We start from the raw sequence: 13,814 nt of genomic DNA, 5'->3' as shown, positions 1-13,814 counted from the left end.
AGATGTTTAATGAATTTGTTATGCAAAGTACATACTGGGGTGTAAGTTGCCATGTAACATATGTTATATTTAAGATAAGAATTTTTTAATGATTTTAAAAAATTTCATTTCCCATACTTATCTTTTCAGGAACAGAAAACAAAGAGCAAGTCAGCCACACCTCCTAGTGATGATGTGGCGGACGAGATCTCCAGCTCCCAGTTCCCCCTGAAGAACATCGTCAGGAACCGGCGGGGGGCAGTCAGTGCCGAGGTGTACAAAGAGGAGGATGCCGCCCAATACGTCAAAAAGGTAATTCAGCCAAATCATAGTAGATATCTATCAAAAACGCCTCCCTCTCAATGCATATACATGTACATACATTGTACATATATTATTGTATATCGATAAGCTTGATCATCCTTTTCAATTGATTTCATTTCTCTTATTTAATTAAACAGAGCAAGTTAGGTCATATCTAGAAGATCTTATCTGCTAATGTCTTTGCACTGTAAGTGAAACACAATATCAATGAGCTTGAAATATGTTATAAAGAGCAACAATGGTGAAAGCATCAACCTTTGTGTCAGATAAACTGGTATTCCATCTTCATTGGGGTACTGGCAGAATTGTTGCTCTACAGGGAATTGGGTTTGAAAGACAAAAGAGCTTTAGTATTCTACATGCAAACAACTTGCCAATGAATATTTCAGAATTGTTTTGCATAAAATATTTTCACAGCTAGGCTTAATAAGTTAACAATTTATAGAAATAATTCAAAATCATTGCACATTTTTGTCCCATTGGGAATTAAATATTAACATTTTATATTTGGTTGTTTGTTCTATTTACTGGGAGCTTTTTTGGTGGAATGCAGCTTCCACTTAATCAAGTAAATTGCTAAATACCATGCATAATGATAGTTACACTTAGAAAAACGCAAATTCAAATCCATGCTTACATGTTGAAAAATGGATTTCTGCCAATTAATATTTCACACGCTAGATAAAATACATTTACGGTATGCCATAGGAAAGCACTAATCTTAGGAGCTAGTAAAATTGGTTATGTGTTTGCAAGCCTCAACTATATTGTTGGCATTTGTGGCAAATTCATTTGCAAAATTTAGAATTTAAAATGTGTAAAGCAATCTTCTCTCAAAACATTAGAAAACATTTTTTGACCAAAATGATTACTTTTTAAACCAATTTTTTAAATACTCTACTTGTGATTGATGCAAGAATCACATATTGCACAGCAGTAGAAATTTAGAGCCGTGCTGGATTTTTAGATCTCATCCAAACATAAAATTCTAATTTTAAATTACTATTGTTGACGTTAAAATACTGCACTTCCCTCTAAACAAAATGTTTTGAAAAAACATTTTTATTAATATACTACAGTATTTTGTTATGGCTTAAATATTTTGATTGTGCATCAATATTAATTAAGAAGGCTTTAATTGTATACATGTACTCTGCAATGTCACAAATGAACCTCCAAAGATGTTGAAAATGAAAAGCTAAACACCCAATTGAATTGATGGCACCGGTTGCTTGCTCTCTATCTAGACCTTAAAAATAATGGAAATGTGCCCTTTTCCTCTGCAGAATTAGGTCCAGGCTTTGATGGTTTTAGCTGCTGTTTTTCATACTCACAATGGAGATGTCACTGTAATTATTTCTGCATAAAAACCAAGAAATTAAGGATTACGGGGATCTGTTAGACATTGCAAGGGGCAGATTATGCCTCGTTAGGATATGGATTGATTTTTTCTGAGTACCAATTTCTCTCTCTAAAGTTATGCAAGAAATACGAGGACTGTATGACATGTTAAGTAGGGCAAGGGGAGGGACTTCTTTGTAATTAGTGGAACTTTATAGAAGAAGTGAGCATAAGAGAGAATCCTGTTTTCTGGTAACGTCAAACAACGCACAATGGCTTACATGAGTGTTGCTTTGCAAAAAAATCTGTTGAGATACACTGACGAAGAACTGCAGAATTTTACCATGCCGGAGGTATAAAAAATGTAAAACAGTTAGTTTTATAAGGAAAGTGTTTAAAACAATTTAGAATTAACTTTGATTTTTACAGGTAGTGCCAAAAGATTACAAGACAATGGCAGCTCTCTCTAAGGCAATCTCGAGAAATGTTTTATTCTCACACTTAGATGATAATGAACGAAGGTAAGACAGATGATAAATATCCTGTTGTTATGTGTTCAAAACTTTAACTTTGCTTTGAAATTTGGTAAAATAAATGAAAAAAGCCTCTGTTATATCCCTCTATTTTTTGAAGTTTTATTTGACTTATTTATACATTGTCTTCTTGCAGTGATATTTTTGATGCCATGTTTCCCGTTCACCGCCATGCAGGGGAAGTAATTATTCAGCAAGGTAGGCAATTCAACATGCTGTTGTTTGTGTTTGCTCCAGAAATTACCAGCTTTCTTAAAATTCTGATTAAAATTTGTTTCGTCATTTGATGGTTTGAGTGTTATTTAAGTGAAAGTAATGTCTTTATAGCAGGTCATATTAAGATACTTTAGAATAAGACAATGGGGTTTTTTTTTTCTTAAAGAAAAAAAAATTATTGTCATAAGCGATTTCTTTAAGGTTATATAATTGAAGCGCATGAGGCTACACCATTATTATTTGTTGTAAATAAAGATTAGGCACCAGGATCTAAATAACCCTGTAAGGGTGCAAAACACAGTTTTATATGTAACGTTATAAGGACGTTTTCAGATGAGGGGCAAGCAAAACTGACCCCTATAAAAATAAATTGTTAAAATATGTTACATATATATTTATATATCAATAGAAAGATAAAATCGTGAATTTTGTAAATATTTAAAAATAATGCACATGTAACTTAATGCTAGAATTTATTTGGCACTCAAAACATGCGGAAAATAGACAAAAGGATGCCTCTAAATGCAGTACACCCATGCATTTTAGGCTCCCCCTAAAAGCAGAATGCAACCAAACCAGCCAGTTTTATTTCTGTACATTTTCAAGAACAAGTCCTTAGGCATCATTTCATAGTATTTTCAGGGTACATTCGCCAGCTTTTTAAAGAGCTATGTTACCCGCTAAAAAATTCATGAAATTCTGCATGTGTAAAATCGGGATGTTTTTGGAGTTATCGCCCTTTATTTTAGAGTCTCACAAAATTAATTTTTAAAATTTTTCTACATACTTTTTTCATGTATTCGAAAGATAATTCACTATATTATGCAACTGACAGTTTAAAAATTTGATTTTCATGTATACTGCATAAAAATAGCAGGAAAATCCCTACCCATCATGCTTTTCCCCAGAGAAAAACCCCCTGGATTTTATACGAAACTGTGTTTAGCTACCTTAAAGGAAATAAAATATTTTTGTATGCCACTTTTTAATGCTTTGATGCAAAGAGGAGAATATTACAAACATTTTGGTGTACACAAAGTTAAATTTAGTGAAAAAATGGCCGAGATATTGTCATTTAGGTAGGATGTGTCAAATACAAAGATAGACCTTTCGAACACGACTGTGCAGTTCAAAATTCAAAACTGACTTTCCACTTACTAATTCTACTTTGTTTAATGAATTGAACATAACCAATGGTACTGTGCATTTGATACTGATGACAAACAAATTTTTAAAAAATAATTTCACACCCCCCCCCCCACCCGTCTAAAACAATTTCGGATACTTTACACAATTGTCTATTTGAATTATGCACACATGTGAAATCATTTCATATGAAATTTTGTTGAATTAATAGAGCGGCTCAAAAGTCCATAACCGGATACTCATTTTAACACATAATTAAATACACATACACATAAAATAAGTGTATCATATTCTCTCTATTCTATTATTGGAACTAAAAGTTATGAACTCATGATCGGAGCCGCTTTGTTGACATGACGTCACACTTAAAAATGTCACAATGCTAATGCATCACAATGTAAAACAACACGTCACAATACACAATCATATACCCAACGTCATAAAGTGAGAAATGAAACATGCACAAAGCATGTTTTACATTTATTTAATGCTTGAGGGTCAAACTAAAACTCTACTGACTAAACAAAAGTGCTAACGCAGCAATTTTGTAAGATAAAGACGGATCAACGTTATATTATGTGTTCCTTAAGGGTGCAAAACACAGTTTTATATGTAACGTTATAAGGACGTTTTCAGATGAGGGGCAAGCAAAACTGACCCCTATAAAAATAAATTGTTAAAATATGTTACATATATATTTATATATCAATAGAAAGATAAAATCGTGAATTTTGTAAATATTTAAAAATAATGCACATGTAACTTAATGCTAGAATTTATTTGGCACTCAAAACATGCGGAAAATAGACAAAAGGATGCCTCTAAATGCAGTACACCCATGCATTTTAGGCTCCCCCTAAAAGCAGAATGCAACCAAACCAGCCAGTTTTATTTCTGTACATTTTCAAGAACAAGTCCTTAGGCATCATTTCATAGTATTTTCAGGGTACATTCGCCAGCTTTTTAAAGAGCTATGTTACCCGCTAAAAAATTCATGAAATTCTGCATGTGTAAAATCGGGATGTTTTTGGAGTTATCGCCCTTTATTTTAGAGTCTCACAAAATTAATTTTTAAAATTTTTCTACATACTTTTTTCATGTATTCGAAAGATAATTCACTATATTATGCAACTGACAGTTTAAAAATTTGATTTTCATGTATACTGCATAAAAATAGCAGGAAAATCCCTACCCATCATGCTTTTCCCCAGAGAAAAACCCCCTGGATTTTATACGAAACTGTGTTTAGCTACCTAAACTACAATTAATGCCCCTTTTGGCTAACTTTGACAATATTAACAGTATCATTTTCCATATACCGTAATAAAATAATTTACAAATAAGTACATGCATGCACTGCTGTAAACTATGTTATTTTTCTCTTATGCAAATGAGTTCAAACTTTGATGAATGTGATTTTAGATTGCATTAATTAATCAGATAAAGCATTAGAAATATGTCCATTTAAAGGCCATGAAAGCTGGATAGCATTTAAGATTAAAATATAGAAAGTCTGTTGCCCACAGTGCCAGTATTAAATGCTTGTGTTTGATTTTCTCCCTTTTTCATTTGAAACATGAAAATTCTTTACCTGCAACATTATAGAATATTCTCCTAGCACACTGGTCAGTATTATACTGTAGATAACTGTATCAAATTACAGAATATTTTTTAGCATTATAATCAATATTTTAGTTAAATATATCAATTGACAGAATTTTCTTCTAGCATAATAGTCATAGGTAAATGTATCATCTTACAGAATATTAATTGTTCTAGCATACTGGTCAATATTATAGGTAACTGTATCATCTTACAGAATATTGTTCTAGTATACTGGTCAATATCGTTGGTAACTGCATGTCATCTTAACAGGTGAGCTTTGTGGGTTTTTCAGAATTGCTATTTTGATAAAATCTCCAATTGAAGTTAAATTGTTAAAACAAAGAAGGTTTACTGAGGTTTTAGATTTTAATGTGCTCAAAATTTGGAAAATTTCAATTTGAGGATTGGTAATGTATGTGTAACATTTTGACTTTCATTGCTTGGAATGACTTAACTCGTATATTTCTGTTTTTCTTGATAACTTTGTATGTCACATGTCATTTGGTTTATCTAGTTTAATCACATGATTTATCACATGACCTCTATACCATATTCCAGGAACTCTGTATGATGATGGTAGATATTTTGTATCCCCAATTATTCTGGTCTGTGTGCTTTAACAATTGTTTCCATGCACAAGGGTGTTAAGTAGACAGCTGGGCCTCAGTAGATATTGTTGTCACCAGTCTGTATCTCGGCCAACCAAGGGTTAAAATATCAGAGCAGAGTGCTTGCCAACAACACCGCCACTTACTGACATAACCATGCTGCCAACTAATACCCACTGCACACTTCAGTTAACCGCAGTCGGAGGGACGCCGTTACTCTCTGCTGCATTGGGAAGTGACCGCGGCTTGATTAGTTTATTTTTTGACAGGAGAAGAGAAATGTATGCGAGTCCGGCCAACCTATTGCTGGATAAATGATTGCAGTATATGCATTAAAGGCATGTCGATGGGGTATCTAGTTTGAGCCAGCACTGTGTGTCTTAAATGTCTGTGGTGACCTAATATGATTTTTTATTTTGTTCATTTCACTGCCCGGTCTCTGAAAAGAATCTGTAAGTGGTCTGAATACTTAGAGCATTAGGGTGAGGGTTGATAAACTATGTTTTGTAGTTACAGTGTTTCAACATAAATGTGTACACAAAGAACATATTGAGCTTAGCTGGGTATAATAAAAAAACCTTTCAGAGAGAAGCTTGCAATCAATGAAATTGGGCTAGTTTCTTGGGAATATTCCCCATGTTTGCTTTAATTCAGAAAAATGGGTGATTATATCTCATTAACAAATAAAATTGTAAAGCAGGATAGTTCATAGAGTCAATAACACACAAAGTAAAACAGGAACACTCAACTCTTTCCTTGTAACAACGGTAATTTCTCTATTGAATAAAAATTAGTCGTTTATTGTAGCCAACTCTTTCCTCACAGTAAGGTATTTCTAATGGTAAAAAAGTTCTTTACAGAGAAATAATGCAAATTGCAATCACACTTTGGAAAAGCAAGTGATTTATTGATGAGGATTAACAAAACATCCTGACCATCCGAGTCTTAATACTGAGGCTAGGTACAGAAACAAAAATCTTTTTTCAGAAGATTTCATTTTCAAACAAGAAATCTTGCTTAAAACAAAAAATTGTCTCTGCACATTTGAAAACAGCTGATTCAATCCAAATACTTTTACCAAAAAACTACTGTTATGTGATCAACTATTCAGACAAAAACACAAGATATATATCAAAAATCATTTCTGGGCTGAAAATCGTGATTATCAGATTTGTAATATGATGACTGAGATAGTGAGTTTGTCAGATATGTAATGAACAAAACAAGATGTGGCACAGATAGATAGCTCAGCAGTTATGGAGTGCAGAATAGAATTAAAATATTCAACCAAGTCAAATTCAGGCCCTCAATGGAGAAGCAAAGGGTACCAAAAAGTCCAAAATCAAACAAATATAGCCAGTTTACTTTAAAAAAAAAATAGCAATATTGGATGGAGTAATCTCCCTTTTTGTTCTCTGCTGGTTATTTTTGTCTCAAAATGTACAAAGTTTATTTTACAAACAATATTGTGTACCAGGGTATTAAAAGGCAGCTTACAATTGAATTTATCATGATATGCTGGTACAATTCTCTTTATAGATTAAAGTTAAAGCAAAGCATTGGATATAAGTCTGTCAATATTGCAAGCACCATGATGCTTTGAATAACAATAAACTATCTCCTCTAGCATTGCATCAACTGATGAACAGTATTCAGAGGGGATACTTGCTTGGCTAAGTTACTCCACAGTTATGTAGACACAGTATTCACAAGGTGGTAATACAATACTGGAATGTCAGCATTCAATCTAGCAATCAAAGGTCAATTATTGTGGAGCATGCTTTTTTTTAGTTAAATAATCATATTACTGAAAAGATTGAAATATTCTACTGCATATTCACAGTAAAGTCAGGTAGAGGATTTTTCATGTTCTTTCAGCCATATTTTATACTTAATAAAAGTACATACCCGTACATATGGTTCAAACTTTTTTTTTGTCTTGCACCCAATGCCTATAGATTCTATGCATTCGGTGTGTGGTGCCAGTATGACAGTTATAGTTCATAGTTGCCAATACTAAGTCAATATAAATATATATTATTAATAGTACAAATTTGCTGATTGCTTTGGTCCTGCTGCAGCAAACCTTACTTAACATAAAATGTTTCCCCTCTGTGTTCTTTTTGAATTCACCAAGTAAATTGTTATTGGTTCACAAAACTTATTGTATTCACTACTGTGAGCCACTTATACATTATAACATAATTCCATCACCTTAGGTAACCCACAGGTGACTGTCCACCAGCATCAAGCCCTCTTACACTCGGTAATACAGATGTGTGATTCACGTAACCTTACACCAATTAATATTATTATGTAAAACCAATTGTCCTGGACAGTAATTTATTTGTTGCTAGAATGTTTGAAACAGGATATATACATAACTGAATAATTAATTACACATTTATGACATTGTGGAATTAAATATCAGTTAATGAAGAAAAAATGACACCTGCCTTAATGTGTATGCATAATTTAGAAATTTACATGAAATAAATAATTTTTTAAAAGTAGACTATTGTGCTGTTTTTCTGTAAGTTCAACTAATAAAAGGTTCATAAGAGTCAACATTATTATATTTTTATTGGTTTTTGTTTTTCAACCATATTGCCATATAGACATTGATGACTGTTAGCTGAAACTAGTAAGATGTGTAAATAATAGGGTGTTGTAAAGACTTGTTTTATTCCAAATGTGTGCAAATTATGTGTTGAAAATTGTGGATTTTCTTTGTTTTCAGAGTTTTTGATCACACTGTTCATTACCTAGCAAAATACCTGGTACAGATGTTTATTGAATTGGAATACCCAGAGATTGTATTTTTAAGAGCTGCAAGTTGGCTCCTAGTGTTAAAGATGTGTATTAGTTTTTTTTAAGTTATTTTAATCAGATCTGTGAATTGAATCATAGATGTAAAATGGCAATTGTGTCACATGAATTTGACATAAAATTCACATGAATGAAAAAAAAAACACTTGCATGATTTTCAAATGAGAAAATTTCATATGATTTCAGAAATTTATGTGAATATCAGTGGCACCCATATGATCATGTGATAAACTGTATCTAGCATCCACAAAAAATTGACAGTGAAGTTAATTTCACTTAATATTTCATGTGAAAATGAGAATGTTCTTTGCACATGAAATTCACACAATTTGACTGTAAGAGTTAAGATTCAATTAATGGTGTTCAGAGCTCTGATATTGTGTGCTGTTCAAATATATGATTTGGTTTTAGGGATTTGAGTTTCATTTTTGATCACAGGTTGTTTAGAGTTGAGATTTGATTGTAAGGATTAAATGTCAGGAAGGGAATCTAGTTATTCAGATCTGTTATTAAATCAAAAGCATTTGTATCCTAGATCCGTGATGGTGTAAAGATGAATTGCATCATTAAATTACTTATCAAATGACAACATACTATATAATAAAATTTAAAGAAAAAATGCAGATTTAAAGGATATGGTTTAATTGAGGATGGTAGCTATAACTTGATTGATGGCGTTCTGAGCTGGTGTTTAGGACTGAGTTTTGAGTGTTGGTGTTTAGAACTGTTGTTTAGATGGATCTGTGTTTTGTCAGACAGGGCTTAGAACTGTGCTTCAGAATTGTCAAGTTTTAAGAAATTTATAATATTGGACTTTGATGTTCAGAACTATGAACTGATTGCAGGTGTTCAAAGTCATGAATGGACCTAGGTATTCAATTGGCATCTTGTTTGAAGAGATGTAAGAGCATCTGTTTGAATGATAAAAGGTTGAAAAGTCCAGTATTTCTTTGAGACCATTCAATAGAATTAAAGATAAGTTTCAAAAGACTGATGACAAAGAAAATACAAGTAAAATAGAAATGTGAGAAATTTTTGTTCTCTCTGCAATGTTTACATGATAATGGCAGTTATACAGAGGTTGAAGAAACTGTTTGTATTTTAATTCTAATTAGTTTTTGAAAAATTCACTCTCTAGATAAACAGGATGTATTTAAAGAGGAGAATCTGTTAGTGTCCAACACCCACTTTTCCAAGACGCAGTTCTTGACAGATTTCATAATACTGGTACACTCTTTACAAATAGTGATTAGTTTCCACAACAACAGAACCCAGGAAACAGTTTATGAACTATGTGCATGGAATTCCAAGCCTGGTGGCTCTCTCTCTCCTTAGTGTATTCTGACAACCATCATTTGTCACTTCCAAAGACATGTCATTTCTGATCAGAAATGACCATTGCGTTGTTTCCCCTGCATTTGATTACATAACATAACAATGATAATAGTGCTGTCACGCAATGTACTGCCTTTGACAGAATGTGCTAAATTCTATTACTCTGGGCAGAGATAATTCTCATGGTAGTGCACAATGTGGCTTGAAATTAATATGGCAGTTTCTATAATTCTTATGCTAGCTTATGATGAGATAATGCATGTGATGTTATATAACAGTTCAATAATTGATTATATTGAGTTCATTTTATTGGCATTTTCTTGTAGGAGATGAAGGAGACAATTTCTATGTGATAGACCAAGGGGAGGTTGATGTAAGTATAGGTGAATTAAAGCTGACAGGGAATATAAACACTGACAAGTATTGGCATTCTGTCCATTTTTACTGGCGGAAGAGGGCAGATCCAGCCAATCTTTGTTACTGCTAAGATGTGAATTCACATAAAAGCCTGCTTATTAGCACTGCCTGAATCCCCAGGAGAAAATGATGATTGCTATTCCAACAGTTGGAGCTACTCCCCATGCTTGCTTGTTAACATTTTCAGTTTGTACTTGTGACTAGCCAAGTTTGGTATGATTTGTGGGTCTTGCTGCAAAAGGTCTGTTTCATTTTTTCCTGATTGCGGAGGAGGCTAATATTTTTTACAATCACACAGCTTGACATCCAGACTTGGATTTCCGGATTTTGCCGTGCCTTTTTGTCATTAGGATTCCTTAATGTATTCTACTCCTTTAGAAGACCATAAAGATCAATAGTTTTTGTGTTGATTTCTAAATGATTTAATAGGAAATCTCTTTTTTATAATTTTTTTAAATTGTACTAAAACATTGTGGGAAATTGTGCAATTTTGACATTATATTTATAATAGTAATTACAAAATTTGTAGGCAATATTCATTTAATATTATATTAATTTGCAGCAAAATTTAATTCTATTTGATGAGAAATAATTTTGTTTCTTGATTTTAAAATCTACTGAATTATCACAACAGAGCAAAGAAGTATCTAAAGCATTATGTCAAAAGGAATCATTTCAACTGTTTTTCACACATACTCTCCTCTGTTTCACAACCTGTTATTTAGAATTGTTCATTTATTTTGACCAAAGTTTGAACAGTAAATTTCTTTAATGTTTACTTCTAAATTGGTCCCATTTTCAACAGATTTTCGTGAATGATGAACATGTAACAACCATTGGAGAGGGAGGAAGTTTTGGTGAGCTGGCTCTCATTTACGGCACCCCAAGGGCAGCGACGGTCAAGGTCAGTAGATCACTGTCCAGTCTCATGGGGGTACCTCAAAGCCTAATCAATGTTGATAGGCACATCATTACCGTAAATATGTAAAAATCATACAGCTATAATCTGTACAAACTACACGTACAATCTCAATGGTGCAAAAAATACTAAGTTCTTGTTAAAGGTATCTCCTTTGGAATGACCAATATGACTTTTTAAGGTCAGTTTATGAAACAATTTGCTCTTTCCATTGGCAGGCTAAAGGAGATGTGAAGTTGTGGGGTATTGATCGAGATAGCTACAGAAGAATTCTAATGGTAGGTCAATAGAAACCCAAAAATAAGAGAGCAATGATGAAATTTCCAACTGTAATATTGTATTGGATCTATATATAGACGCAGTGCATTTACTTGTCTGATTTCAGGGTAGCACAATCAGAAAGAGGAAGATGTATGAAGAATTCTTAGGAAAGGTTTCAATACTAGGTAAAAATGATTGTAAAATTTGCTATTTGCCATGAAAATTGGCAAAAGTTAATCTACATGTATATTGTACATGAGTATTTTCAGTCATATCAATTCAAAGATTTTACAGGACTTTACTGAATTTGAAATTTAGCACATACCATTTCTCAGTGTCTCTGTTGGGTGTTTTACAGATAACTTAGACAAGTGGGAGAGGTTGACGGTAGCTGATGCCTTGGAGCCGGTCCAGTTTGAGGATGGTCAGGAGATTGTGCGACAGGGTGAACCAGGCGATGACTTCTTCATCATTACAGAGGTCAGACAAACATACAGACATTATATCATATTTGTATTCCACATATTTTTATTGTATGCAATGTGTCTGGAAAGCTGCAGCATTTACAGTACCATAACGCAGACAGGTTGCTCAAAGGTTAAATTACGAGTTGTATTTTGACGTCACAAATGTTGAATGCTGTTAAGGTGCAACATCACAAGCAAAAATCAAATCTTCCATTAATTTGAATTTACCCATAGGATAAAACAGAGATGTTGAGGTATTAAATGACAATATTAAAACATTGCAGAAAGTAAAAGAAGTTGTAAATATAAACATTAAATCATTATTTTTTAAAAGATAAAGTCTCATAACGGCCACATGATGTGTAAACAAATTTCCATGACATGCTATCGACGTTGCTCAATTTGTGTACACACACTGTTGCAGTTATGAGACTATATCTTTCAAAAATTAATCATTCAATGCTTAAATATTGCCAAGAATATCAGAATGAGGCTTGTGTTTATACATTTATTTTGAAAATGTTTTTTTCAACAGTGAATGTTTTATTTGTAAGACTATTTTTCATGTCTTCTTCATAAACTTTCTCATTCTTTACCATGGTAACCCTCCCACATTGATGATCTTAACTGTATCATTTACACATATTGAATTAACAGTGGTCTTTCTTTGATGGACACTTCTGATTGGTCTGTTCTGTTGTTGACAGGGCTCAGCTGCTGTGTTACAGAGGAGGTCAGAAAATGATGAACCCGTGGAGGTTGGCCGACTAGGGGTCTCCGACTATTTCGGTAAACTGAAAAGTCGTTTTATAGATAAATGTCAATATTATTGTACTAACTATGCCTATGTTGAAAAGGTACAGAAGTGCTTTCAGCCACTAGCATCTTGTTTATTACGATTCCGTTTTCTCATTTCATTTTGTACTAGTGCACTAAGTTTCATTCTGTGTTTTCACTCTGTTTCAGGTGAGATAGCTTTATTGTTGGACAGACCTCGCGCAGCAACTGTTGTGGCCCGCGGCCCGTTAAAGTGTGTCAAGCTGGACAGAGCCCGGTTTGAGCGGGTCCTGGGACCGTGTTCTGACATTCTTAAGAGGAACATAGCACAATACAACAGTTTTGTGTCCTTATCTGTGTGATTAACCAAAGATTGACAACTTACATATAGTATTTTTATTTTATGGTTAATGACTGCGTTCATTGCCAACGTGTTGTTTCAGATCATGTTATAATATATTGATTTTTCTCAAGCTGCAATACTGTCAGAAATCCGTTGGGAAAGGATCTCTGTTTTTGAATTTTGATTGCTTTTCCAAATTCTGCATTTTTTAAAATTGGGATCGGGAAATACTCATACCATATCAACTGACCCTTTTAATTGTGTTGGATAAAGAAGACGTTTTCATACTGCATCTATAGCCCTTCCCCATTAATGCTTTCCTTTATTTAAAGAAGTTCGATAGAATGATATGCATGTTTATAAATGATGCAATATGATGAAATACAGCCGCTTTTGTTACATACTTTGTAGATTGATATTTTATATATATCATCAGGGGAAATTTCATTAAATTTGCAAATAAATATGTAAAAGAATGTTTCGTTATATATATTTTATGGATGTCTTTTTGGGTTACACAGTGATTGTTACTATACATGACGTATGATCGCCTCATACAGGTTGGATTTCCGGGAAATGATTGCAATATGCATGATATGTGACAAATGTGTTTCTGCTTGGCACATGTTTATTTCACACTCCATTCCCCTGACCTTTTATCGTCTCACGTGATCACTATGCGTTGTTATATAATATTGTCTAATTGTTTTATTT

General features: G+C 33.2%; 1 protein-coding gene across 6 annotated transcripts in view; it reads left to right on the top strand.

The window, feature by feature from the left end:
• The window catches only part of LOC105330415 (cAMP-dependent protein kinase regulatory subunit), a 32,865-nt gene extending 19,289 nt beyond the window's left edge, over positions 1-13,576 (top strand). For 5 of the 6 annotated variants that reach the window (XM_034455233.2, XM_034455235.2, XM_011432079.4 and 2 more), the window contains 11 exons: positions 130-291; positions 2,074-2,165; positions 2,314-2,375; positions 5,703-5,720; positions 10,243-10,289; positions 11,139-11,237; positions 11,471-11,530; positions 11,638-11,698; positions 11,872-11,993; positions 12,688-12,769; positions 12,947-13,576. In XM_034455233.2, coding sequence (XP_034311124.1) covers positions 130-291; positions 2,074-2,165; positions 2,314-2,375; positions 5,703-5,720; positions 10,243-10,289; positions 11,139-11,237; positions 11,471-11,530; positions 11,638-11,698; positions 11,872-11,993; positions 12,688-12,769; positions 12,947-13,119 — 978 coding nt within the window. In that variant the 3' untranslated portion in view covers positions 13,120-13,576. The remainder of the gene's footprint in view (positions 1-129; positions 292-2,073; positions 2,166-2,313; positions 2,376-5,702; positions 5,721-10,242; positions 10,290-11,138; positions 11,238-11,470; positions 11,531-11,637; positions 11,699-11,871; positions 11,994-12,687; positions 12,770-12,946) is intronic. The other variant, XM_011432075.4, reaches the window with a different exon arrangement.
• Positions 13,577-13,814: the final 238 nt, after the last annotated feature.

The sequence above is a fragment of the Magallana gigas genome, chromosome 7 (genome assembly GCF_963853765.1).
Source record: "Magallana gigas chromosome 7, xbMagGiga1.1, whole genome shotgun sequence".
Classification (NCBI taxonomy): domain Eukaryota; kingdom Metazoa; phylum Mollusca; class Bivalvia; order Ostreida; family Ostreidae; genus Magallana; species Magallana gigas.
The sequence above is the reverse complement of the archived record's forward strand: the minus strand, read 5'-3'. Positions and strand labels throughout refer to the sequence as shown.